Here is a 27,833-nt window from a genome sequence, read left to right as displayed (position 1 = left end):
TGTGTTCCTTCATAGTCTGGATCACTTCAGTATTAATTTACAATGTTGGAAAAACATGTTATTGCTACTGTATGTGTAGTATTTTTTTTCTTTCTTGTTCATTAAATTTAAAGCAGTTTCTTCCAGCATTTTATTTTTGACAGCAGTCGTGGTTTGATTAGGTTATTTTGGTTATATAAGTTCCATTCTTGGCGCAATATTATCCCAGGCACTGCTGATAATCTTTCATCTCTGTTGCTGTGGCAATAAGCTTCTTAATTTCAGCTGTACTTGGGTAAGGCACAGATAGAATCGTGACACGTGGCCAGTCTAATTGGAGATGTGGCTTTGTATTTCACACAAGAAATGAGCTTTGGCCTCTGAGTAATCATTCTCAGGAGGATGCAGTGCATTGCAATTACTTTGGAAACTCTATATTTATGCCCTTCATGTACATTACTCTGAGAAAATGATGTTTATGTTCTTTTTATTCAATTTAGCCATAAGTACATATGACATTTTTTTCATTTTGAGATTCTTGGTAATGCAAGGATAAATATAAACGTGAGCTTAAAAAAGCTATTCTTACGTACAGTATAGTGTTTAATGCAGCTCCACAGGCCATTTACGTCATTGAGTTATATGCTGGTAATTTCCAGTACTAGCCATGCATTATTCATGTTTAATATTATGGTACATTATACAGAATTAAGTGGGTGAGGGCACTCATAAGTGCACATATTATGTGTTAAGGGGAAGTAGACACTATTCTAGCAGAAATCAAACTCATTACAGCCTCATTCTGATGATGATAACTGGTTTTCAGATGATGGTTAAGATAGAAAAACTGGTCATCCAGGCAAAAACATACTCTATACTGGTAAACTAGTCAGGTAACAAGTTCTTGATCATCATAAATATGTGTGCTGAATTTTATTTTGATCATGCTGGTCACCCAGCTTAGTAATGCTGTTTAGCATGGTCAGGTTGATCATGTTTGTAGACCAGACAGACCCTTAAATATACCCTATACTGGGAATCTCGTCAAGAGCTACAAGTTCGACCAGCTTGAAAAATTTGACAGATGGTTTGAAAAGTGACGCTTCATGTCTAATTCTGATGAAAGTTAAAGTAATAAGATTTAGACCAGAAGTCGGCAATTAAGTTAGGCAATGGGCCAGATATTTTTCAAACCATTACGTGGCGGGCCGCAAAAAAAAAATCTGTTTTGGAAAATGAAGTGTAATGGGATAGAGTGCTACAGACTAGTAGCTCTCCAGCCCAGAGGGTTGTTGAACCCAATTGCAGAACAGTTGATCTTAAAGCAGGTAAACCCAAGAAGAAAGGAAAAAAGCAGGGTCAAGGTCCAATACACTACCGCTGCCCCAGCTAGAGAATTGGGACACGATCAGGAAATATCACCCTTATAAGAAAATAGGGAGCCTAAGCACAGGTGGAAACCAAAGTCATGCAGAGCGCAACAGAGAGACAGGGAAGGAATGTAAATAAACGCTCGCTTTTTTCATTATCGTTCATTATAGTTCAAACTACCTCACTGGCCAGATGTTTCATGTTTGCGAGCCACATCTGGCCGACGTGCTGCCTATTGCTGTTCGCTGATTTAGGGATTTAGAGACCTCTCTGATGAAAAGTAACAACTGCCAGCACCACAGAAAGTCTCAAAAAGCAAGCATAATGGCCAAATCAGACCTAAATACAATGTAAAGCTGAAGTACATTGTCTAACAAGACTTTCTTATACATTTCTTATAGGCTGGTTCTGTGTCTCTCAGCTCATCCAGAAATGCTGTCTGTTTGTATGATTACATATTCTGAAGTAGGTATAACGTTTGATCTTGCTTTTCGGCACTTTTAGTCAGGTTGTCACGAGGTTGTCACTGAAATTGATTCTGCCGCTGAACTAGCAAAGTGCTTTCGCTCAATCAGAGCACTTCATTTTTATACAACACCACCTAGCTTTGTGCTTCAGTCAGTGACCTTATTATTGAGGAAATTCGCCACAGACGGTAGTATGAATGTGATTTTTCGCAACACGAATCATGGCGTCTGTTTAAGTCCTGGCTTTCAGCAAAATGAGCCAATCAGCTTGCTGTTTGGGCTGAGAATGGATGGGGGGTCAGTTTTTTAGAGGCGAACATCCACCCCCCCTCGCTGTGGAGATGTGCGCAGTCGCAGTAGCCATAACAAATTATATTTTTTGTGCAATATTAAGAAATGTTCATTATGTTTTAGTCAGATTGTGTCATCAGTTTTGTACAATATTAAATGTTAGAAATGTTAGTTAGAACTTCCGATTACAGTATTTTTGTCTCTTCCCATTCAAACAGACAGTACGCTTGTCTTGCATGAAATGGCAGTAAGCGCCCGGTTAAAAATATTAATAAATTAAGAATAAAATAAGAATTACACACAGCTCATGTAAAGCAACAAGCAGAAACAAACCAAAAAAAATATTTATAGATGAGTCTGTATTTTTGTTGTAATAACTGCAACAAGGCTGTAAAACTGCTCTAATAAAAAAAAAAAAATAAAAAAAAAATAAATACTTGATTGAAAGTGTTCTATATGCTTCCACAATCTAAGTAGTGGACGGTGGATGAGTGCACATTGGCAGTGGATTCATACAATAATGTCAAGGTTAGAAGATCTGGACACTGTTTCACCTCAGTTTTCATTGTCAAAATGAAGTTGTTTTTTTTTGTTTGTTTTTTTTGTCAGTGGAAAAGCAAATGCAAAGAAAAGGCTACATAATATCTGGATATATGAGGATGGGGCCTTTTTGTTAGATATTTTTAGGTGCGACATTGCAAAATTCACTTATCCAGTAAAACATGTCTTCATTTGGGGTAATGTCAGTCGCATTACAGAAAGAGTGGCAACCCTAAGGTGGGTCAATAGCTTATATAGAAGAGTGCAGGAGGCAAGTCATAATGACTTTTCCTGGAAGCAGCTGGCAGAAGTGCCACCGGGCCTGGGTAATGTTAAAATAATGGATGCTCCCTACAGAGCTCCGAGCCTCAGCAGCAGGCCCTGCCTTCATCAGGATGTGTTTTGTTACACAAAGAGCTCAGGTGCTTCTTCATAAGTTTGACTGTTTGGCTTTTTGTCTGGTCACGTTGCAGGAAGGGAGGGCTGGAGGCTCTGCTGGAGCAGACGCACCGATACACTGTGATAAACAGTGATGATGTTTTATTAATCTCTTATCTTAAGTGGAAGAAATTCAGAAAGGTGTTAAATTTAAGTCACATTGCAAGGAAACTCTTTTTTATAGACTATTTTAATACCAGTCATTTTTTTTTATATTATTTTTTTTGAGGAGTTCTTTACAGAAGTAAGATAAAAAAATGCATACATGCGTGATACCCAATGATTTTAAACAAAAAAAAAATTGTACACATACAGGCAGCACCTGATTATAAGCTGCAGTTGTCCACATTATATTACATAATATATGTACACAGAAAGATGGCGTAACATACCGCGGACAGTTCTGTGACGTGGCTGGTTCAAAAAATACGGGCTAGTATTTCCAGGAAAAGTCGCAAGAGTAAAGTCGCTACAGGTAGCCTAGCCTATATTGCACTTCGGCTTTGATTCCCCGGCAGTGTTTCACGGAATTGTGGAGGAATTTTTCTCCAAGCTGTGGATTGATTGCGCAGTTCTATTTCTCTCTTTCTGAGTAAATAATTGCTGTTTGCTGTTGTTTTTCTATTTTACTCAGATAAAAACCCTCATACAGTAAGAAATAGCAGCAGGAGCTCCTTAGATAAAGTGCTGTTCTGTTCTCATTTCTTTTCAGGCAGGAGAGTGTGATGAGCTGTGCCAGTATGCTTCTTTGCAGATTTTATTTGGCGGTGCTGTGTAGACTGTACCGAATAAACCAGTATACCGTTTAGCACTAGTATGAACTTATGTTTAATAAGGGCTCCTTGCACAGTTACAACATTAAAACCTTGTAATCGGAATCAAATCAATTTAGGAAGTCAATGATCAGTGATTCCCAGCCCTAATTCTACTACTTAACACGGATAAGTGTCCACCATGAACAGGGTCATTGTAAATGTTGTAAATGGAACTTGGCCCTTTATTTATAACTACCTGCTGACTAGCAGCAATTTCCGACCTGCAGCTAAAATTACACTGAAAAAAAAAGTTCATTAAAACCAAAATGTTGTCTGACAAAATCAGCGTGCGCATAATTTCATAATAATATCTGTTTCGTGACTTGGACTATATTTCCATATGAAATGATCCCTCAGAGAGAAAATCTTAATTTTTTCTTTCTCTCGCACAGACTGTACAGATTAGCGATCGGGTTCTTGGCAGCGATGCTTGCACATGCACAGCTTATTCATGTCCAGGTCAGCTGCTGTGTGGACTGAAGCCTCCTCCCCCTCTCTGAGTGGAGAAGATGCTGAGAGAGAGAGAGGAGTGTTTGTTTGTATTGTACAATAGCACTTTGGGACTCTGTATGGAAACATATAAAGTGTTGGTGTATGATATGATACCACAATATGTAGGGTGAATGGAGAATAATGCAGAAAATGAGCAGAAATGTGTACATTTAGAACTGCAAAGGGCTCCTTACATGCACAGTGAAGCTGATAAGATGGATGAAGTGTGGAGTGTACACTGCAAAAAATTCATTGGCAAAAACTAGACAAAATATATGCAAATTATGACAAATATGTGTATATTAAGCAAAAAAATCTGCCAATGGGGTAAGCAAAATTTTCTTAGTAAGATTTCTTACAAAAAAAATCACAGATTTTGGACACAAGAATCAGAATAACTTAATTGCTGCTTGATTGTGCTTATTTTAAGTTCAAATGACTTAAAATAAGGTACAAATTCTAAGTAAGAATGATTAAGATAATTAATTATCCCTAAAATAAGCAAACAATTTTCCACTTACAATGCTTAGTAAGACAAAAAGTCTTATCAGAGAAGAAAATTATATTTATTGCCTTAAAATTAGAAAATTTCACTTGCTAAGATGTATTTTTTTGCAGTGTAGAAACACAGAAAAGAAATTAGTAGGTGGTGTTAATGTTAAGGCTGATCTGTGTACTGTTCAACTAACTCCACTCTTCATTACTCTGTCTCTGTGCAGCTCCAGCTTGCTTTCCCGACCCTGAGGCCTGAGGTCCATCTCTTGCACCCTGCCCGGAAGCTGCTGGCTAAACCGCTAGCATGGCCGCCTGCCTGCCCGCTGCGGGTTAAGTACCAGGCTTGCCTGCTCAGAATCAATTTAGCCGCCCGCCTAAGCGGGGCACTGCTGGAGAGCACGCTTGCTCTCGGGGCCCGCAGCAGCCTGCCGGGCGTTGCCCTCGGCTCTACCGGCAGACCCATGCTGAAAGGTAAGACCTTGTTAAACAAACCAAAATATAAGCATTTAGGTGTGTTTATCTGGGGGTCTGTTAACTTGCGGCTTCTGAAGCTGGTAACTCTGATAAACTTATCCTGTGCAACAGAGGAAACTCCTGCTCTTCCTTTCTTGGGGATGTCCTGATGAGAGCCAGTTTCATCATAATGCTTTTTATGGTCTTTGCCACTACATTTAAAGATACTTTCAAAGTTCTAGAAAGTTTTCGGATGAAATGACTTTTATTCCTTAAGTATATTTTTTTCTTTACTTAGACACTGAGTTGAGTAGTTCTTGCCATAATATGTTAACTGAAAGCCGTTCCAGTTGACTCTACCACGAAAAATTATGAGTTTCTTTGATTTTACCAAATTGAAAACCTCTGGAATATATATATTTAGGAGGAAGATGGATGATCACAGCGTTCAAACCAAGCGGAACTGCTTGCATTTTTTAACCAGGTGTGGCATACATTTATCCAAAAGCAGTGTGAAAGACTGGTGGAGGAGACATGAAATCTGTGATTAAAAGCCAGGGTTATTCCGCCAAATATTGATTTCTGAACTTTTTTAACTTTATGAATATGAACTTGTCTTCTATTGCATTATTACTTTTTTTGTTAATTCAGCCATTTCTCAATTTCTGTAAATAAATGCTCTAAATGACAATATTTTTATTTGGAATTTGGGAGAAATGTTGTCCGTAGTTACAGAATTAAACAACTGCGTTCATTTTACTTAAACATAAACCTATAAAAAGCAAAATAAGAGAAACTGATTCAGAAACTGAAGTGGTCTCTTAATTTTTATCCAGAGCTGTATATATATATATATATATATATATATATTGCTTATTGAAATCAACTCCCCCTCACATAGCTCTGCTTTACAGTTTATGTTCGAGTTCACAAATGCTCAGTTTCAGAGTCGCAGAGTGAGTTATGGTCACACACTCTGCTCAGTTCCAAGTAGAGAGACCAGACAAGAGCTGTCTGAATAGATTTGTGGATGTATATTGATGTTTTTCCTTTGGACTCTTTTTTTTTTTAGCATAAAATACTGCCTGTGATATTCAAGTAGGTTCATGTCTTTTTTTTGTCATATAAACATGGAGCAGATGTGCAGTTTCATACTGATCTACAGTTTCATTCTGTTCAGAGTTTGTTTAATTTAGTTTCAGGTTCTTTACGTTGAAGATGAATTTGGATATCCTTATATTTAGGTAACCAAGCCCATCACTAGGTTATGATGCATAATTCAGACTTGAGTGATGAAGTTTTCAGAAACAGCAGTTATAATTTAGTTATAATATAATTTTATATTGGAATTGGTATTGGTGCCTCATTGGTGAAAATGAGTACTAGTGCATACAGTAAGTATGGTATCAGTCACAATACTGATACCAGTAACAGTATTCATGCATCACTAGCCCAGTCTTATAATAAAGCTGTGAGAAAGTGTCAGTATCCTACCATTTTATGGTATTTTGTTTTGCAATACTGTATCAGTTCTCAAAAAAACAGTATTGATTTTTAATTATTTGTTTACATGTAAAGCTTATTTCAGACAGTGCTTCATTTTGTGTTGTGTTTATGCCCCGCCTACTAGAGAGCTGTGTTGTATACTGTCGTTAGATTCCACTGTTCTGATTGGATAAAAAGTGAACTTCTCTATTTGTCAGATTTTATAAATATGATTTAAGCAATATATTGCCTTGCTTATGGCATAACAGTATATAATGAAATATTGAATTGTAAGGTCTGTATTATGATATGTATAGTAGGGGTGTGCCATATCATATCGAATGCGATAATATCGCCAACATTTTTGAATATCGTGAACGATATTATACCTTGAAATATCGTGCCACATCCTCCACCCCTATTTAACACATCAGGATTTTTTTTTTCTTTTTTTTTTACTGTTTTTAGCAAAAGAATAATTCACACTGTTCTCATTTCTTATTATATATCTAATAGAGATAGATTATATCTGTCCAGTATCATTTATTTTACTTTAAACCTGAATACATGGAGATATTTAAAGTGTAGTATTTGTATCACGACATTCTCGATCATTGACTTCTAATACAAATCTGATAAAATTCTTTTTTTCTTTTTAAATCTCAGTTAGGGGTGTGCCATATATCGTATGCAATAATAAAATTAATTTTTTCATATTTTATTTTGTTGCAGTAGTGTATTCTTGAAATTGTTTTTTTTTTTTTTTTTGCTTAAGTGTTTTGTCATATCGCCAAGAATATTGTTATCCCGAAAATACCATGAAATATTGTGATAGTGTTTTAGGGCCATATCGCCCACCCCTAATGTAGAGTGTTTATAGTTTTTCTCAGTAGTTGTATCAGGTTCGGATTTGCTGAATTTGGTTTTGCTGAAGTCATGTGCTGAGAAGAAACATGTTGTAGAATCTTTTGTCCTTCTCAGTTTTTTTTCTGTTTCTTGAACTCTGCTGCACTCGTCTGCCGGTGGTCTCACTCCTCTCAGTGATGTAACCTTCCGGCGGCTGGTTCAGCGGGCTGTGTGGAGCTGTAAAGTGATCTTTCGCCAGGCTTAACAGCCAGTCCTCTGGCCCGCGGCCAGGTGACACGGTATCTCTGATCAGAGCTGGACGGGTGAGTCAGTGGTCCCGGCATTCACGGACTCCAAATATTCATTACAGGAGCATTCTTTCACTTTAGAGCTGCGGGAAACACGTTCCCCTCATCAGCCAGACCACATCATTGCCCGGATCACTAATGGACTTCAGCCTTTTTACGGTTTTCTCCCAGGACACTAAACTGCAGATTCCATACCGCACAAACACATTCCCTAATAAAGCATCACCCAGGCGAATGGATCCTTAATAAATGCTTTCTTGCTCTGTGATGAAATGCCTGAGAAAGATTACTTTTGAACTCTTCACTGAATTATACTTATATTCTATATAAATATATATATATATATATATATATATATATATATATATATATATATATATATATATATATATATATATATAATTTACACAACCAGTCAAAGGCTTTAGAACACACTTATTGTTAAGTAGTGCAGTAGCTGAGCTTTATGACCCAGACAACCTGCTTTTTTATTTTATCATTTTATCAATGACTTTATTACTGCTTATCACTTCACCCGTCAGACCTCTAATTCATCTCTTCACTGCTGAAACTGAGACTTAGTCCAGTCATGTTAAGCTAAAGAGCTAAATATGCTGTTGCCATGTGGGTCAGCCAGATGTGACACTTCCTGTACCAGTTTTCTCCAGTTCCCAAGAGTCTTTTGAAGGTGTAGGAAACAGTACTCACCGCTCTCTGGCTGTAATTTCCCTAAAAAAATACTTCTACTTTTAATAGTTACAGAGCTCTCTGTGTTTCTGTGTCTTTTTCTATAGATTATGATTCAAGTGTGATTGTGATGTGTGTTAGTGTGTAAATTCTGCAGTAGAGAGTAACAGCAGTAACACCATCTGTTCCAGCACTGCTTTACTACAGACAAAGGCTTTGGAAATGTACCTTTTTTTAATCCATTTCCAAAGCTCAGTTTATTTTATTTGTGCTACAGACCAGCTGTAAGCTGTTAACCAATAAAATTTGGGCTAAAAATAATCCTATCCTTTTTTTTAAAACAATATACAATTTTTTTCATTTTTTTTATAAACTTAATATTAAAATATTTATATATTTTTTCTTTCTTTATACTTTATACTTTTTCATTTTTTTGTTTATTTGTTTTCCACAGAAGCTCTGGCAGTTTACTGCAAATTTTTGTGTACTGGATTTTTTTTACTGACTAGAGCTGAAGAGCTTAAACAGCAAAAATAAAGGGAGAAAATGGGGGTGTTCTAAAACTTTTAACTGGCAGTGTATCTTATATATTATGGGCCCTTATAACTACCCTAAGTCTCCCGCTCCCCCCGTCAGGCGCCTCTGGTCACAGCTATAATATAATGGGTTGTCTCAGTGAAGCTGTTCATGGAAAGTGTCAGTGTTCTCTGTTTATTTCGACACTGCCGGGTTCACACACTGAACAGCTCTCTGAACAACATCAAATGCTATTTCAGAGAGGTAGCAGTAAGAAGTACTGCAGCTGATTTGACTTATATTTTACACAGTGTAGAGATTCTCAACTAGTGGGTTGCAGACACAGTCTGGGCCGGGTCGTGGATAGCTTGTAAAAAAATATATATATTTTTTATTCTGAATAATTAATATTCATATGATTTTGGAAAAAAGAGACAGAGAGAGTTTCTTATTATTGTACCCTGAGTGTAGAGATATGCAGAGAAATGAAATATCTAATTTTGTGGCCTTTTATTGTATGCAAATTTGATCCATAATTTTACTGTAGTCATTTAATACATGTAGTTCTCATGTTCCTCCTCAGTTTGTAAATTGCTCTTAAATTCACTTTGCAAGCATATGGATTTTTATATAGATTTTTGAAAGCTATTTTTTTTTTAAATTTATTTAGTTTGATTTGTACTCTATAAAAGTGGGTCATGACTTAATGACCATAAAAAATGAGGTTCCCAGGCTGAGACCAATCAAGACCCCTGGTGTAGAGCATAAACTCTGATCAGGTGTATAAAATACACTAGTTTTAGAACACCTCAATTTTTATCCCTTTATTTTTGCCATTTAATCTCTTTAGAATCAGTTAATAACCGAAAATGGTAAAACAAAAAAAAAAAACAAAAAAAAGTGTAGAAAATTTTGCAGTTAACTGCCAGGGTCTATTAGGAAAATAAATGAACTAAAAAATTAAAAAACATAATTTTAGTATTGCAAAAAAATGTTTTTTTTAGTATATTGTAAAAGCTATATTGTAAAAAACTGTTTTAATAAAAAAGAGGGGGTGATTTTCAGAAAACAATTAATTGTTTAACAGCTTACACTTGGTCTGTAGCAATGCATATAAACTGAGGTTTGGAAAAAAAAATGGATTAAAAAAATGTCAATACCTAAAGTCTTTGTCTGTAGTAAAGCAGTGCTGGAACAGATTGTGTTACTGCTGTTACTCTCTACTTCAGCAGCATTTACACACTTACACACAGACAGCACAATCTTACGTTCATCATAATAACTAGAAAAATACACAGAAACAAAGAGAACTCTGTAACTATTAAAAGTAGAAGTCTTTTCTTTGGAGAAATTACAGATGAAGCCACAGGAAGTGTCACATCTGGCTGACCCACATGGCAACAGCATATTTAGCTCTTCAACTTAACATGATTAGACTAAGTCTCAGTTTCAGCAGTGAAGAGAAGAATTAGAGGTCTGACAGGTGATCTGATCTTTAGATCAGGTTGTTCACAAAATATTTTTAATATTTTTAATCTACCTGAATTATCCTTGCTTTGTAAGTGATGTGCATTCACATCACTTACACGAATGCTTCACGTTAAGTTTTACTTTAATCCCAGCCAGAATCTCAAGAGATATAAGCGAGTTCAGACTTAAGACTTAAACAGAGCGTATCATGAGAGATCCCTTGAGCCTTACTCAGAAATGCATCCATGATCTGTAGCCATGTTTGGCAGATTCATTAAAACACTGCACAGCTGCAAACCAAAAATATAATTATAAGCTGTTATATTGTTTCCTCGATTACCACAGCAGTCCATTTTTTGCTGTACTCACACATCTATTTTCGTTAACTTTGCCGTAAAAGTCGCATGAATTCTGATCTGGCTCTACAGCTACATTACAGAGTATTGGATAGGTAGTTCAATACCACACACCAAAGTGGCTCAGATTTGGCCCAGAATTAAAATTCTCTGATTCAGGTTTGTTTTTGTTTTCTTTTAGCCAGGCAAGCAACCCATTTGCGTCACATATGATGTAAACATCGGATTTGGCACCTTTGACACTTTTACCTGCTGTGTGAAAATAGCCAAAGTGACCTTAACAGCGATATTTTAAGAATGTTTAAGACCATTCTTAGACTGCTCACAATGTGGCCTTAAGCTGCCAATCAATGAAGTGTCGAAACTGTCTGCGCCTATCTGTCTCTAGGTTGCCAGCTGTCGACCACCGGACTCAGTATGCACTTATTCTACAGTATGCTATTAATATTTATATTCTACTGTATTAGAGTGTGATCTAAAGTTACCTCAATTACATTCTTTTTTTATTTATTTTTATTTTATATTTATATAATATTTATATTTTCATTATTTCTTTAATAAGAATCTACAATGTAGAAATAAAATAAAGAAAGAAAGAAGTGAAAACAATTAAGGGACACATATGGGATTATGTAGTATACCTGATCTAAACCTGATGAACTGAGATGGTGATTTGAGGTGATTTAATTGGGATGAGCTGGAGCAGCAACTAGTGTTCAGCACCTCCAGAAACTCCTTCTTTCAAGACGCTGAGAAAACTATTTCAGGTGACTCTCAGAAGACACTGAGATTAAAATCTGACAAAGAATGTGCAGATCTGTCCTCAAAGATAAATTTGATACTTATAGAAGAATCTAAAGTATAAAACATATTCATATAAAACATGATAATTCAGCACTTGCTCCTGTATAGCTTTTAAAGTAAGTATTCAACATTACATTTAATAAATGTAAACTAGAAAAAAAAAAACAAAAAAAACACATTGAATGCGATATAGAGGTGTGTTTAAACTTTTGACTGGAGCTGTATAAACTCTTTATTACTGTATTGAAAAGCAAAATAATCACCATTTGCTTATAAGTTATACTTAAAAACTCAAATCCAGCTTTTTTTTTTAATACTTCATAATTAATAATACTTTAGAGATCTCAGGCTGACACTTCATGCTAGTCGTGCCACGCACACAGGCGCTGGTGAAATGCAGCTGCGCTGATGAATACAGGCAGACAGAAATAGGCTGGGTCAGGCTAGGTCAGGTCAGTATGTTCTGAATGAGGGGCACCTCTGCTCTGGTCCGTGCTGAAACATGGTCTACTCGCAGAGGCCTGGGACTCGACGCTGCCCAGACTGGGTCACACACACATTCCTCATATATGCTGTGAATTCATAAACAATATAGGCTTCTTTGAGAACGGTTGTTATGGCTAGAAAACCACCAGGCATGTGCTGTATATTACTCGAACCTCCTTGCATTATCCCAATGTGGGATACTGTTGCCAGTGTACATTATTGGCCCTATTTTACACCCTGCACAAGGTGTGTCGCAATGACTGATGTCTTACGGCAGAGCTTATGAATATATATTTACCAAACAATGTGGTCTGGAAATGTGTCTGGTGTGTTCAGGTAAATATCTGGTGTATTACTATCTTGGCAGCAGAAAGTACAAGTGCGCCACTGACTGATTTGAACCCTGACAACAGTTAACAGTCAGATGTCCATTCTTATCTTGGTAATGCTGACATGTGCGAACACCTCTGCTCATTACACACACACACAAGGACATGCCACAGTGTGCAACCACAGCTTCTACATCAACAATAAACAGAGTACAGAATAAAATAACATTGCTGTTTCTTTAAATGACCTGCTTGCACGCCTTCACAACATCAACGCACTGGTCAGTTTTTTCTGCTGAGAAGCACAGAAGCACTGCACCTGCAAAATACCAATCTGCCAAAGTCAGAGCGCAGCTGACTCTTAAAAGAAATGTCAAATGATGTGCAAGGTGTTGTACTTTTCCTGTTGTTACGATAGCAAAGTCACACGGACACACCCTAAATCAAGCTGCACAGTGCACAACTTATTGGACTTAAGTCATAATGTCGTAATGTCACCAGTCAAGTTTTAATTTTTACATTTTTTTCCTGAAGCGTAAGCAATAGGGTTGAAATGAATTTCACTATTGGCAGATATAAGCATATACATCTCAATATAAATATATTTTGTCTAGTTTTTGCCAATGGATTTTTTGCAGTGCAGTCAGAAAAGTGTTATTTAGCCTTAGCACTAAGAACAGCCTGTAGCTTGTATTATCAATTATCATTTTTTTATGATTCATACAGAAGTAAAGGATCACCTGTTGTGTGATTGTGATATACATAGACTCCAGAGTCTGTGTGTGTATGTGTGTTTGTGTGTGTGTGTTCACTTTAGCATGACAGTAAGGTAGAGGACCCGTGTGTAGCGGTGCTTTTATCTGAGAGTGAGCAGACCCAGTGGAGAGAGGGTGTGAATGTTTGTGTGTTTGCGTGAGAGAGATTGACGGGGAGGGGGCAGGGGACAGAGTGGTCAAGCTGCCTGCCATGGTGTGTGTGAGACAGAGCAAGAGCAGGAGAGAGAGAGGGAGAGACTGACTGACAGACAGAGAGCGAGTAATGCTGCTCATCAGCTCTCAGCGACTGAGCAGCTGCACTCAGGCTGGACTTTAAATGTGGTTAAGAGACTGTAGCCGGTGCAGAAACAAGCAGGGGTCCAAGCACCTTCTGGGTGCCACCATGAAACACTCGCATTCACACTGCATGGACTACAAGCTGATCAGTAAGTAAATACTTTGTTTTCTCAACTAGAGAAATGAGAAGCAGCTATATCAGACTGTCTGTGTGTGTCTGTGTGTGTCTCCAGTACTGTTGTGATCAGGGGTGTTGTGTTGACTTACATTTATCGTATTGAGTTCTTTGAAGTTAATGGGTGCGAATGTATTTACTATCTGTTTCTCAATCTCTTTATCTATCTGTCCATCTCTTGATGACTGTCTGTCTGTCTGTGTGCCTATCTATATCTATCTGTCTTTCTGTCTGTCGGTCTGTTTGTCTTTTTATCTATCTATCTATCTATCTATCTATCTATCTATCTATCTATCTATCTATCTATCTATGTATGCCTTTGTGTCCATCTATCTATCTATCTATCTATCTATCTATCTATCTATCTATCTATCTATCTATCTATCTGTCTGTCTGTCTGTCTGTCTGTCTGTCTGTCTGTCTATCTGTCTATCTGTCTGTCTGTCTGTCTGTCTGTCTGTCTGTCTGTCTGTCTGTCTGTGCCTTTGTGTCTTTCTGTCTATCTATCTATCTATGCCTTTGTGTCTTTCTGTCTATCTATCTATCTATCTATCTATGCCTTTGTGTCTTTCTGTCTATCTATCTATCTATCTATCTATCTATCTATCTATCTATCTGTCTGTCTGTCTGTCTGTCTGTCTGTCTGTCTGTCTGTCTGTCTGTCTGTCTGTCTGTCTATGCCTTTGTGTCTTTCTGTCTATCTGTCTATCTATCTATCTATGCCTTTGTGTCTATCTATCTATCTATCTATCTATCTATCTATCTATCTATCTATCTATCTATCTATCTATCTATCTATGCCTTTGTGTCTATCTATCTATCTATCTATCTATCTATCTATCTATCTATCTATCTATCTATCTATCTATCTATCTATCTATCTATCTATCTATCTATGCCTTTGTGTCTTTCTGTCTATCTATCTATCTATCTATCTATCTATCTATCTATCTATCTATCTATCTATCTATCTATCTATGCCTTTGTGTCTTTCTGTCTATCTATCTATCTATCTATCTATCTATCTATCTATCTATCTATCTATCTATCTATCTATCTATCTATCTATCTATCTATCTATCTATCTATCTATCTATGCCTTTGTGTCTTTCTATCTATCTATCTATCTATCTATCTATCTATCTATCTATCTATCTATCTATCTATCTATCTATCTATGCCTTTGTGTCTTTCTGTCTATCTATCTATCTATCTATCTATCTATCTATCTATCTATCTATCTATCTATCTATCTATCTATCTATGCCTTTGTGTCTTTCTGTCTATCTATATTTTTGTCTGTCTCTCTGTGTAACATCTGTTTTTGATCTATCAATCTATTAGCAACCATAAATCAATAGATCAATATCTATCTATCTGTAAATCGATAGATCAGTAACTATCTATCTGTCTGTCTGTCCGTCTATCTATGTTTTCTTAAAGACTTTTTTTACAAAGCTGTTGTTTTTATTTGTACTGTATACTGGTTAAGCATATTATATAGTGTTCATGTTGATCATGAAAACAATAAAAAAAACACACTCCTGTAATAAATTAGACATCAGTCCTTGGACGATAGAATTCAGTAATTGCTGGTTTCTCTTATGATTAAGTCTCCAGGGAGGGATACCATCTTATTCTATATTCATCATACCTTGCTGATCTGTGATGTAGCTACAGGTTCGCTTCTTTGTTTGTTAGACTTTTCATTTTGCCAGCAGATGTTAGAAACACAAATATACACATGTGGAAAATGTGCTGAACTGAGTAGAGCTCATTCTCTCCCTGTTGCGATGGGTTTGTGACTAGCACTTTCCCTAGGACACTCGAAGCTGTGGAGAAGAGCTTCGTAACCCCTGGCAACTCTTGTATGTAGCTCCATCATTCACCGCTGTCGCATTCATAAGCAATAAATGATTTCAAGGTTGTTTGCGAATGGCTCACAGGTGCTGAGGTCTTTTTGTCTTCATTTGGTTCTAAATTGCACTTGTACTATATTATTTGTGGTAAATGCTATAAATATTGAAGTCACAAGATACAAAAGGACTTGTAGATTAGTAGATGGATTAGTGCTGGAATAATCTAGTCCAATTTTGTACCTCATGCAAAAAAAATATTTTCCGTTTTTATGCATGAACTGCTTATGGGATTTTTTGTTCAAATATTTAATTCAAATAGTAAACTGATGGTCACTATATATATATATATATATATATATATATATATATATATATATATATATATATATATATATATATATATATATATATAAAGAAAATGCTCAACTTGGCATCTGTTTACAGATAAGGCCATATCAGTCAATTGTGGAGCTTCGAAAGTCACACTCTATTCGGCAGAATATGAATATACCCAGACTACCAGTCAACATTATAAATGAATACTGAAGTCCTCCAGACTGTGAAGGAACACATACACACCCACAGGTGCTCTTATCTGGGAAGCTGTTAACTTGTGGTTTCTGAGGCTGGTAACTCTGATCAACTTCTTCTGTACAACACAGGGAACTCTTGCTCTTCCTTTCTTTGGGTGGTCCTGATGAGAGCCAGTTCCATTGTAACATTTCTGATGGTCTTTGTGACTGCACTTAAGGACACTTTCAAAGTCCTTGAAGTTTTTAGAATTGACTAACCATCATTTCAAGTATTTTTTTTCTTTGCTTAGTTGAGTAGTTCTTGCTTCTCATAATCTGGATTAGAACATTACTCAAATATTCACTATTCACTGTACACCAACTTTACATCTTCACAACTTTACAACTGATGCTCTCAAACACATTACGAGGCAAGAAATTCAAGTAATTAACTATTGATGAGGCACAGGATAAAATAATCTATGAACTATAAGTTAAGTTGCTGATTGTGGAATATAGAGCTATCATTAGATATTATAATAAAAGGAAAACATTAGGTACTAGTGTTCCTGGCATAATACACTGAACAATTTATTTGTCTCCCTTTTGAAAATACAAGGATGTACCAGTATTTCAACATTTTTATCACTGAAATTTGTTGTTTTTTAATGAAATAATTATTTTTTAGGCCAATTAGACCACTAATATAAATTAGTTATTTTTAATTAACGTTGCCACTCTAACACTGATTCCTCATAATACATTTAAATACCTGTTAGTAAAGCCAATTGTTAAGGAAAAAAAGTGTGGTTAATATTGCATTTTCACAAAATTCTAGAATAAATATTTATAATATAAATTGACACCACTATTATTATTATTATTATTATTATTTAATGAAACCAAATGTGGATTTTCTATGGACACTTGTTTTTGATTTGGCCACAGTGTGTAGTGGGAACCACAGTGTGAACCTGCATGCACGTGTCCGTGTCCTGTGCTTGTTTCTGGGCCAGTGTTTATCAACCCAGGCAGCTACATTTACTCCAGCAGCAGGATCTCTGCTGCCATTGTTAAGGAGCCACGACCCTGGAAGCCCTGCAGCCTCTCTGAGGCCAGGCTACATGCATAAAGATCAAGTACAGCACATACATAAAGATCAGGCCAGCGTGACACTCGCTGCTTTATGCAGCTTAATGAAACACATTCATTTTCAGCCTGTTTGACTCACATCAAAAGGATCCATGTGAGGATGGAGGGAAGCAGAGGGCAGCTGCATGTGATTAGCTAACAAAACCTGATGATGGGGCAAACATGTTTCAGCTACACATCACCAATTAAACCATGGCCTTTCGAGGATACCCTGATTGAGTGGTCATCCCTGCTCTGTGGCAGCCTTTGCATATTGCATATATACATGTATACTAGTGCATCTTAAAAAAAAAAAAGAGAATATCATTGAAAAGTTCCTTTATTTCAGAAATTCAGTTAAAAATGTGAAACTCTTATATTATATAGATGTATTACACACAGAGTGATCTATTTTAAGCGTTTATTTATTTTGTTGTTGATGATTATGGCTTACAGCCAATGAAAACCTGAAGATCTTTGGCAATGTGGGCAGTGTGCCAAGTCCTGCTGGAAAATGAAATCTCCATAAAAGTTGTCAGTAGACGAGGGAAGCATGAAGTGCTGTAAGATTTTCCCTGAAAGCACTGCACTGACTTTAGACTTGATAATAAAACATAGTGGATCAACACCAGCAGATGACATGTCTCTCCAAACCATCACTGATCATCAAAAAACTTTGCATTTTATTTGTGATGGGTTATTAAAATGAGCTTTTATTTGATTTTTCTTTTTCCATTGCACCTTAAAAGCTGTAGTCTCTGCTGTCTGTTACACCATTTAAGTTGGAAAAGTAAAGTTAGCTTGCTAACTAGCTACTGGGACAAATTACTGATTTTTTTTTTCATTTATATTTATTTATTCAACAGGGACAATGCACATTGATCAATATTTCAGTTTCTACGTCAATGTAAATGCCAGAGTTAGCTGAAAAGCAAATATATATATATATTTTAATGCTTTAGTGTCATAAAATATTATGCATTATGCATTAAACTATGGTAGTATGGTGTTTTTTGTAATTATTATCAAGGAATATACAAAAAATTGTGTTTTTTTTTGTAGCTTGTGTTGCTATCTTGGTAGGGCCAAGGTATGAAATGGGATAGGGCCTAAATGCTTAAGTAAATAAATGAGTTTTTAGCCTAGAATCCTAAATATATTCTGGAAGACCGATTTTCCATTGCTGCCCAAATTATTCTCTAGGGGAAATAAAGGGCTACAGATAATGTGTGATCCATACGGATCTACCCTTACATTTTGGCAGTTGGCACACATGTGAACTACGAGTCAGTTGGTACAAAAAAAATAAAAAATTAAAAACAAATTCATTAAATAACATGTTTTATTTTTTACATATTTCATTATTGGTGCGAAATGATTAGGTAGTTAAAGCAATAATTATCTAAATCTTGAAACAGAGCTGCACTAAAACGACAAAGCCACTGAGTGTCACTTGAACGAGGCATGGCATGGCCAGAACCAGCTTATTTGCATAAAAGTGTCAGAGCCCTTAAACGGCTCATTCTGAAAGGGACTGAAACTGGCAATAATAGAGCTGGGGAGATCTCTTTATGTAAGAGTAATTTTGTGCTAAGAGCTTCATGAACATGTTTTGTATAGTCCATAGACCTATTCTAATTTGTGTAAAAGGAGGTAAAATATGTCACCATTAACTGATCCTGGATCAGCTTTAACATCTACTCTGGGAATTTTGATAAATATGGGCTACTGACTCAAAATCTGTGTGATTTGTGATCTGATCTGTGTAATTTGTGATCCGTTACACCTCTATTGACCTCTAAGTTATTATACTTCATGTTGCAAATTTAATATTGTGTGAGTTTAGTAAATGTGCATACTGTTCATTATATAATCGTACGTGAGAATCATGCTTGTCTTTTACTCCTGGTGTTCCGGTGGTCTCCATGGTGCTGTGCACTGCGTTAATGAACCTGTAGTATATCCTGTGACAGCTGATGCTCACCAGGCACTTCAGGCCGGGCATTTATTTTGTTTACTTTTTTCCCTTTATCCATCGTCCCCGGCTCACTGTACCAACACAGCAGCTCTCTGCTTTAAACACTGGAGTGAAGTGGAGTGAGGGAAGCAGTGAAGATGTTTAAATGTGTTCAAGCCTTGAATGATGATTATTTGAAGAGGCTGTAATGAACGCTCTGTCATTGGAACAGTGCAGAGGTCTTTGTCTGAGCGCAAAATAAATGAGGTTCATGTTTAGCATAGTACATTTTTATTGTATTTTTACTCACAGTGGGAGTAGGTTATGTGGGGTGGGTTTTAGAAGTGCCTGCAAATGCGATAAGTCTTGTTAAAGTCTTTTAAAAGAAGATATCAGTAAATATTCTATATGTAGTTTTTATGTCTGCTTTTTGAAAATAAGTTCCTTTGATTCTTCCAAATTGAAAACCTCTGGAATATGATCAAGAGGAAGATGGATGGTCAAAAGCCATCAAACCAAACTGAACTGCTTGAACTTTTGCACCAGGAGTAAAGGCATAAAGTTATCCAAAAGCAGTGTGCAAGACTGGTGTAGGAGAACATGCCAATATGCCTGAAAACTATGATTATAAACCAAGGAAATTTGAACCAGTGGTCTTTTTTCAGACCTTTATGTAAGTTCTAAAAATGTGTGGAGAATTTTAAGAGGATTTTAAGAAAGGAAAAAAATAACAACATTGCCTTAAGTGAAATTGCACGTCCTGCAATGTGACTATTGCACATGCACACATCGCGATGACAATGCTTAAAGATATATTGTGCAGCCCTATTCTGGATTAATACTGTCTGTAACAAATAAGCGACTTAATCTAGATTCAATCAAAGTTTATCAAATTACTAAAATAGAACTAAATTCAGTCTTGAAGCTAAAATTTTGTACATCACAGTATACAGTGCAAAAAAAAAGAAAAAAATGTAGACATCAAATCCATTAACAATGGACTTAAACTTACACACTCACTCACTCATCTCTCTCTCTCTCTCTCTCTCTCTCTTTTTCTCATTGATTCAGAGTTCTGCAGCTCCATGGCCAGCTCCAGCTCGCTGTCCTCTAGCGTGACGGGCATTAGTAAGGAGTTGGCTGACCTGCGTCATCTCATCCAGTTCCCAGAGGAAATCGCGAGCATACTGACCGAGCAGGAGCAGCAACTGTACCGCCGGGTTTTCCCTCTCGACTACCTCTCCTTCCTCACCCGCGACCTGAGCAGCCCCGAATGCCACAAACGCCACCCGCACCTCAAAGCCTCTCTATCAGCTCCCACCATGCCCACCCAGAACACCACGCACAACACAGTGGAGGACCTGGTCACACGCTTCAATGAGGTCAGAACCTGATCTTAAATTCCTTTTCTTTAAAACTTTAAAACAGCCTCATTAACCTCCACACCTTTACACCTGACCACTTCATGCTTCTAGAGCAGGGGTCACCAACATGGTGCCCGCGGGCACCAGGTAGCCCGCAAGGACCTTATGAGTAGCCCGCAGGCCTGGTCTAAAAATAGCATTTTTGTTGCTATTCTTTTTTTTTTTAAATCACAGTTGCATTGATGTAATTTTAGATTATATTACATTAATATTAGCTTAGAGATAGCCTATAGTTTATATATTATTATACAATATAATGTAATATAATATGTAATATTATATTAAAATATAATATAAAATGTAAACACTTGCAGAGATTTATAATAATAGTGTTGCCTATTGATATCTGTGTCTTCACATAGATGAATGTCATTAATTATTAATAATAACATATAATTAAAGGTAAATTGAGAAAATTTGTAATTTCACGATTGTGTATCAAACTGGTAGCCCTTCGCATTAATTGGTACCCAAGAAGTAGCTCTCAGGTTCAAAAAGGTTGGTGACCCCTGTTCTAGAGTATCAGGACTGTTCTGTTCTGTTTGTTATATTAGAAATAATGGGAAGGTTTGAAAAAGGGTTGCAATTTGTAGATTGTTAGGTTGGTTTAATGGTTTAATTAGTGATAGTTTCAAAGTTTTGGGTTTATTGTTGAGATAATATTATTGTTACATAAGACTTAATTAATAAAAAAGGAATGGTCAGTCTGATTGTGTCTTAAGTTTTCTTTAGATTTTTTTTTATATTATTATTGTTGCACCTGTTTTTGCACAGGACTGTCTGTGTATGGATTAACTTTTGAATCAACCGTTTTTGAGCAATGATTTTGGCACCGTTTATGAACACAGCTCTGTTGACCAAACATATTTGCATTTCATGATTTAGACAATAATTTTGGACAAGATTTGGACCACCATCCATCTAGCATCACCATATCAACCACTTAGCATCACTGTTGCGTCCACCTACGACAGGTTTTTGGCCTTATCAGGTTTTATTTCCAGCCAAGCAGAAGCACCGTTTATCAGTTGTGTAAAATCATATTGTGTGAAATAGGGGTGGGCAATATTATATCGCAAACAATATATCGTGACACAGAAATATCATGATATAAAAAATCTATATCGTGATAACAGGACTGTTCTGTCTTAAAAGTAGTCTATTATTTACTGTGAAGCTTTAAGTGTATTTATTGTATCATTGTTTTAGTTTGCAATTTATATGCATGCACTAAATATTCTGCAATATTATTTGCTGCATTATATTATTTTATGCTATATTATTTATTTTGCCACATTATGATTATTCTGTTATACTATTATACTATATTCCTGAAATTAATTAATTATTTTAGTTCCTATATCGCCAAGTATATCGTTATCGCAAAAATACCCTGAAATATCGTGATATTATTTTAGAGCCATATTGCCCACCCCTAGTGTGAAATCATATTTGCTTTTGATTGTTTATAATACAAAATTGCAGCTAAACTGTCCCAAACCTTTGTGAGTACAATTGGAGTCCCCTGACCTAGAATATAATAGCAGCCAATTAGCAATAAGATTACTTATATCATCACAATAACATTTTTGTTTTGAAGGTTTTTGTTTTGTGCTCGTAAAATACAATGAGTTCAAAGAGTTCACGTTTTCCTTTTTTTTTTTCTTCTTTTTTACGTATTTTTTATGCAAAGTTGATAATGCAACCCAATGACATTCAGCTAATTGTGCTGTCAGCCCCTACGCTCACTCCCTAGAGGTGAAATACTCAAAAGCTCTTGCTCTAGTTCTATCACAGTGTGCCTTTCTAAGCCATAATGTATTATTATACGGATGGAAAGGGAAAGCACAATACGTGGTAGCATCACATTTAAAAAAAAATAAAATAAAAAGTGACCAATCACATGACCAATCACATAGCTCAGCACAGGGAGCGGATAGCCTCCACACCTAGTGCGGTCTTCCTCTGAGGTCTGCTTGAAGTGAACCCCAAACCGATTTCAGATTTCAGTAGGACCACTCCTGGGCTTCAAAACAGCTTTTACAGTGGACTAAAGTACTGAACCCACAGAGAAAGCAGGAGCAGCAGGTGTCTTGGGTATGGATAGTGTCCACACTGGATGCGTACACTTAACTGTGCCTGGGGAGAGAACAGTGTTCCCTTGAGATGTTAAGACCTGCAAATAAAAGCTGAAATATTGATCTTTTATTATTAATCATATTAATTTTAGTGTCAAACCCATTTCTTTTTAGTCTACAGCAGAAACTGAAACATTGGCCTCACTGTTCCAATACTGTATATTTTCTTAGTTGTTTGTAAGGAAAGAAAATTCACTGACTGTACACTGGATTGAGAACACAAGCTTGTTCTGGACAATTGGTCAGGGATAGTTGACAGTAGTGGGGGAAAAAGTTGCATGATTTTTTTTTTCACCCTGACATTAAACAGACAGGAACTAAGGAAGTGTGGAAAAGATGTTTGTGTATCTTAATCTCTGCTTTTCTTCACATTTAAGCCTCTTTTTCTGTTCAGTTTGGATCATATTAATTTTTCACAGTAATTCATTATTGGAATGTGTTGAAAGTGGCAGAAAGAAGATGTTTCTGCTGTAGAATTTGATGCACAGAAAGTTTGGCAGCGCTTTTAAAGAGTTATACAACCAGAGCGTCAAAACGCAGCCGGACTCCCGGCGCTGTCTGTTTCTTGTTTCACGTTGGGCTGTGCAGACAGGTTGTCTGCAGTGGTTCGATGTAACAGACACAATATAGAGATGCACACAGAGCGCACTGTTCCTGTCAGTCAACCTTGCTTACATAATAATCCATTCAGAGCAGGAAAGTGACCTTCGCTGATTGCTTGCTGTGGTTTAAAAACGTGACATTTTTTTTGTCAGTTAAAGTGCTGCACAGATTTACTTCACTGTCAACAGATTTATTCATCATTTTGTCTTAAACAGGATTTTTTTTTTTCTTTAAACCAGATCACAGTTGGTTCTGTGTAGCAGGCAGTGGTATTGCTGTGTAATCTTTAGGAGTGGCAGGGGGTTGCAAGGGTTGCATAATAAAGTACATGGCTCTTTTCCTCATCTGCTAACCCTGATGTCCTTTCTGAACCGGTAACTAAATTCCTCGATGAAATTTCTCACCCTTTGCCAAGCATGGTCTGTGCTTTGTCGTGGAAATCGACAAAGACAGTCAACGAGCCGGGATGCCAAAAAGAGAAGGTTTTTATTTTGAAGTTGCAAAAAGGAAAAATAAAGCAAAAGCAATGGATGAAGAATGAGAGTAGTCAGGAAAGTCGGAAAAAGCCCCTTTCTTTTCCTCTCTGTCAGTCGCACTGTCGCACACACTTCTGTTTCACTCACTCTAAACAGGAAAAGACGAGAGGATAAAACCCAGACAGAAAAAATTAGAAGTGAGAAAAGAACGGAAGCGGTGCGGAGCAAAGCCAAAAAAAAAATTTAGATAGCAAAAAAATTTATAAGACACTTGTCTTTCGGCATCCCGTTCATTTCCCCTTAGAAAAATGTACTTTAACAAAGTTTCCCCTCTGGCCCGAAACCCCCCGCTCTCAACACACAGATGAGGGATCGATCCATTTTTCTTTACCAGCAGGTTCGCGACTCTATCGCTGTGCCTATGTGCTCACAGCCCCGTCAGACTGTGCCCTCCGTTTTCTCACCAAAAAACCAGGGGAAAAAATCTTTAACCTTTAAATATCGTCATACAAAGGCGGGTTATCCGGCCCCAGGAACCAGTTTTTTCTGGGCTATGCCCCAAATCTTGGATTGAGGCAAACACACAGCACCAAAAAAAAATTACAGGTTCCTCCTTTTGCCTCTAACCTCTTCACATCAACTCAGACTGTGTGCCAGGGGGCTCAAACCAGACGAAGAAAGATATAAAAATATACTCACACGTGGTGCGGCTGCAGCGGCCCCGGACACCCCCCGACCCCCAGAGAAAACGCCTTTTCCTCTAAAAAACAGTTGAGGTTCTAAGGTTGGGTTTCTTTTTTTTTTAACCCAAGAGCGTCCTCCGCTTTTCTTGCAGGGTCTAGAGGTCCCGGTGCACGAGCAGCCCACCCAGGGACGCCAATTTGTCGTGGAAATCGACAAAGACAGTCAACGAGCCGGGATGCCAAAAAGAGAAGGTTTTTATTTTGAAGTTGCAAAAAGCAAAAATAAAGCGAAAGCAATGGATGAAGAATGAGAGTAGTCAGGAAAGTCGGAAAAAGCCCCTTTCTGTGTCGACTGGGCATTTTTATACAGTCCTCGTTCATACATGAGGTAATGTCCACGTGATCTGTTTGGAACAGGTCCCTACCAGATATAAAAAGAGGAACAGAAAACTGCACGTACAACAGAAGATAAGCTTTTTTAGGAGAGAATAATTCACAAATCAGAAAACTCTTTTTTACTCTGACCCGCTAGTCTCCAGGCAGAACTCAATTTTCATCTCTTTAGGCCTCAAATCTGAGCCTGTATGTCCCAGGAGCAGAGAATACACAGTTCACATAAAATCAATGATAACATACTGATTGAATGATTAACAGGATGAATATTGAATGATTAACAGTAATAATCAGTATAATTGATTATGAATACATGAAGTAAATCAGGAATACATGGAATAAATGTTGATTTTCCCCCACAGCTTTCACTGTGTAAATCCTCCAGACTCATTGATATACAGCCCTTAAAGCTGTTTTACACAGGTTTTACCCAGTCCTAACCGCAGTAAACCACACTCCTTAACATCTGTAAATAAATACAGTAGTGTGATAGTATACATGTCTCTAAGATACTGGGAGAGCATCACCCTTTGAAGTTGTATAAACTGTTGAGAGTTTTCCTGGAGTTCTCTCACACAAACCCTCGGCGAGCCGGGGATCCCGGCTCTGCTCTGGAGTAACTTGAGAAGAGGGTGAATCAGAGGAATGCTGCGCTGGTGATATAAGCCCAGACAATTCTAGATACTCCTACAGTAAATTTCCCTCTGAACACACACACGAGCCCCAGTGGAAATGTTTGCATAACCGACTTTGTTTCCGGGACTTACTTTTAGCTGCAGCATGTGAGCACATAAACATAAGTTTACAGAGCTGGCACGCATGTTAAAATTTCAAGGGAATCGCACATTTTGGCACAGGGCTTGGATTTGTGACTCAAATACAACCCAAGATCAGGAGGAGTTGTGCAAGGACAGTATGGATCATATGCAAATAATAATAAAAAAAATAGTAGGGTCAATCAATTAAAAAAATAATAAAATCCAATTAATCACAGCAGTAATCTTGTTAATTGCACGTGTTCTTAAGACGCAAGTTTTTATAGTGGATAGTTAAATATAAATACAAGAATTCATGTAAAAAATGTTAAATGCTATTATATTTATATTAGTGGTGTTAATTAAAATACTAATATATATTTGTATGTTTGATGGGAGATAAAGCTCGTGACGTAGCACAGCAGGTCCCTTAGCACCAGGTTTACCAGCAGCACGGGAGTGGAGCTGTCAAGTAGGCCTGTCACAATAATTGCAATATCGTACTATAAATAAACATGACCTCAATCATTTTTGATAATCGTGATCTCGCCTATTGGGTTTATTTGTTATAGGGTATTTATTTTGTTTACATATATAACAGTGAACAGTATTTTATCCAGTCATGCATCAATAACTGTGACTCCATACACACAGTGTGGACTAAAGTAGGTAACAAAAAAAATATATATATATATATAATTTTCAAACTAATTATAAAAAATGATTAATTCATATTTCGTTGTCTTTAAAAAGTGTATAATTGCTTTTTTATGCTTTTATTTTTTTTATCATTTTATTTCTATTTTCCATTTTCTCCCCAATTTACACGGCCAATTACCCAACCCAAATATTCGGACTCCCTCTATCACTAGTAATGCCCCACAGCTTCTTTTCGAGCTGCTGCTGATGCAGCATTTCAGAGTAGCATCACAGCACGCTTGGAGGAAAGCACAGCGGCTCGGTTCCTGCAGACATCACCCTAGGAGTGATGTGGGGAGAGAGCGCCATCTTCCCACCCGGAGGGAGCAGGACAAATTGTGCTCCTTCTTAGCACCGGCAGCTGATGGCAAAGCAGCATGAGCGGGGGTACGAACCTGCGACCTCCCACTCATAGTGGCAGCGCTTTAGACCGCTGGACAACTCGGCGCCTTTTTTATGCTATTCTGTTATCATTATTTCAGTGGCATTTAATAGTTTTAAAATGACAAAAATATCGTGAATCGCAATAATTTCTGGGACAATATAGCATCTACCAAAACATTTTATTGGACAGGCCTACACAGTGCAGACAAGCATGGATACAATAGGCACTGGGTGATGTATGGGTTTAGAGGCAAGGCAGGATGGAGAGCTGATTGGCTGAGCTGCAGCAGCAGCAGTGTGCCTCTGATAGCGGTGAGACGCAGATGATTGGACGTCACCAGGGGGCAGTATAATTAACTGACTGATCATTATAATGTGATGTGACTGCGTACCAAAGTACATAGATAATCATCCTCGCCTATAACACAGTTGAATCTGAGAGGGTGCTACAGAGGCAGAAATGAACACAGTAAAAGCATTTTTTAAAGGTAAGGAAATGTTTATAAAAATTTATTAACATTATAAAAAGCAGCACTGGTATGTTTTATTACTTCAAATGAACACATTTCAGCTATTAATGAAAAAAATATGGTTTAGTGGCTCTTCAATGCAGAAAAATACCTTAAAATCTTAAAAGAGCCAAGATCCTAAAGCCGAAATTTCAGCAACGTGGATTTTTTTGCAGTATCTGAAACACAGCAAGAAGGTCGAGTACACAGCCTTCGACTGAAGCATATTGAAGGCCATTATATTATGTACTAATTCTGAGTCTTACAGAAGGAACTGCTGGAGTCATATCAGAGCATTATCTCCTCTGAGGCTTAATAAAAACACAGAGATACTCTAAACTATACTGCTGTCTTCCTTCCCAAACAACAGAGCAGCAGATGAGTATGTGCTGATTTTAAATTAAGTTTAGACAGATATGTTTACCTTCTCTCACCCTGAAGTATGATCTGAATCA

The 27,833-nt window shown here is 37.0% G+C and overlaps 1 protein-coding gene across 4 annotated transcripts in view; it reads left to right on the top strand.

Annotated features, from left to right (window-relative positions):
• plce1 (phospholipase C, epsilon 1) overlaps positions 1 to 27,833 on the top strand; it is a 133,124-nt gene that overhangs the window by 55,245 nt on the left and 50,046 nt on the right. For 3 of the 4 annotated variants that reach the window (XR_002649894.2, XM_022669336.2, XM_022669337.2), the window contains exons 4-5: positions 5,113 to 5,359; positions 20,386 to 20,696. Coding sequence is in view for 3 of the 4 variants with exons in the window: in XM_022669336.2 (XP_022525057.2) it covers positions 5,113 to 5,359; positions 20,386 to 20,696 (558 nt within the window). In the remaining variant the exon portion in view is untranslated. Of the gene's footprint in view, positions 1 to 5,112; positions 5,360 to 13,607; positions 13,830 to 20,385; positions 20,697 to 27,833 lie in introns of those variants that run through there. The other variant, XM_022669338.2, reaches the window with a different exon arrangement.

Source organism: Astyanax mexicanus, chromosome 15, assembly GCF_023375975.1.
Source record: "Astyanax mexicanus isolate ESR-SI-001 chromosome 15, AstMex3_surface, whole genome shotgun sequence".
Taxonomy (NCBI): domain Eukaryota; kingdom Metazoa; phylum Chordata; class Actinopteri; order Characiformes; family Acestrorhamphidae; genus Astyanax; species Astyanax mexicanus.
The sequence above is the reverse complement of the archived record's forward strand: the minus strand, read 5'-3'. Positions and strand labels throughout refer to the sequence as shown.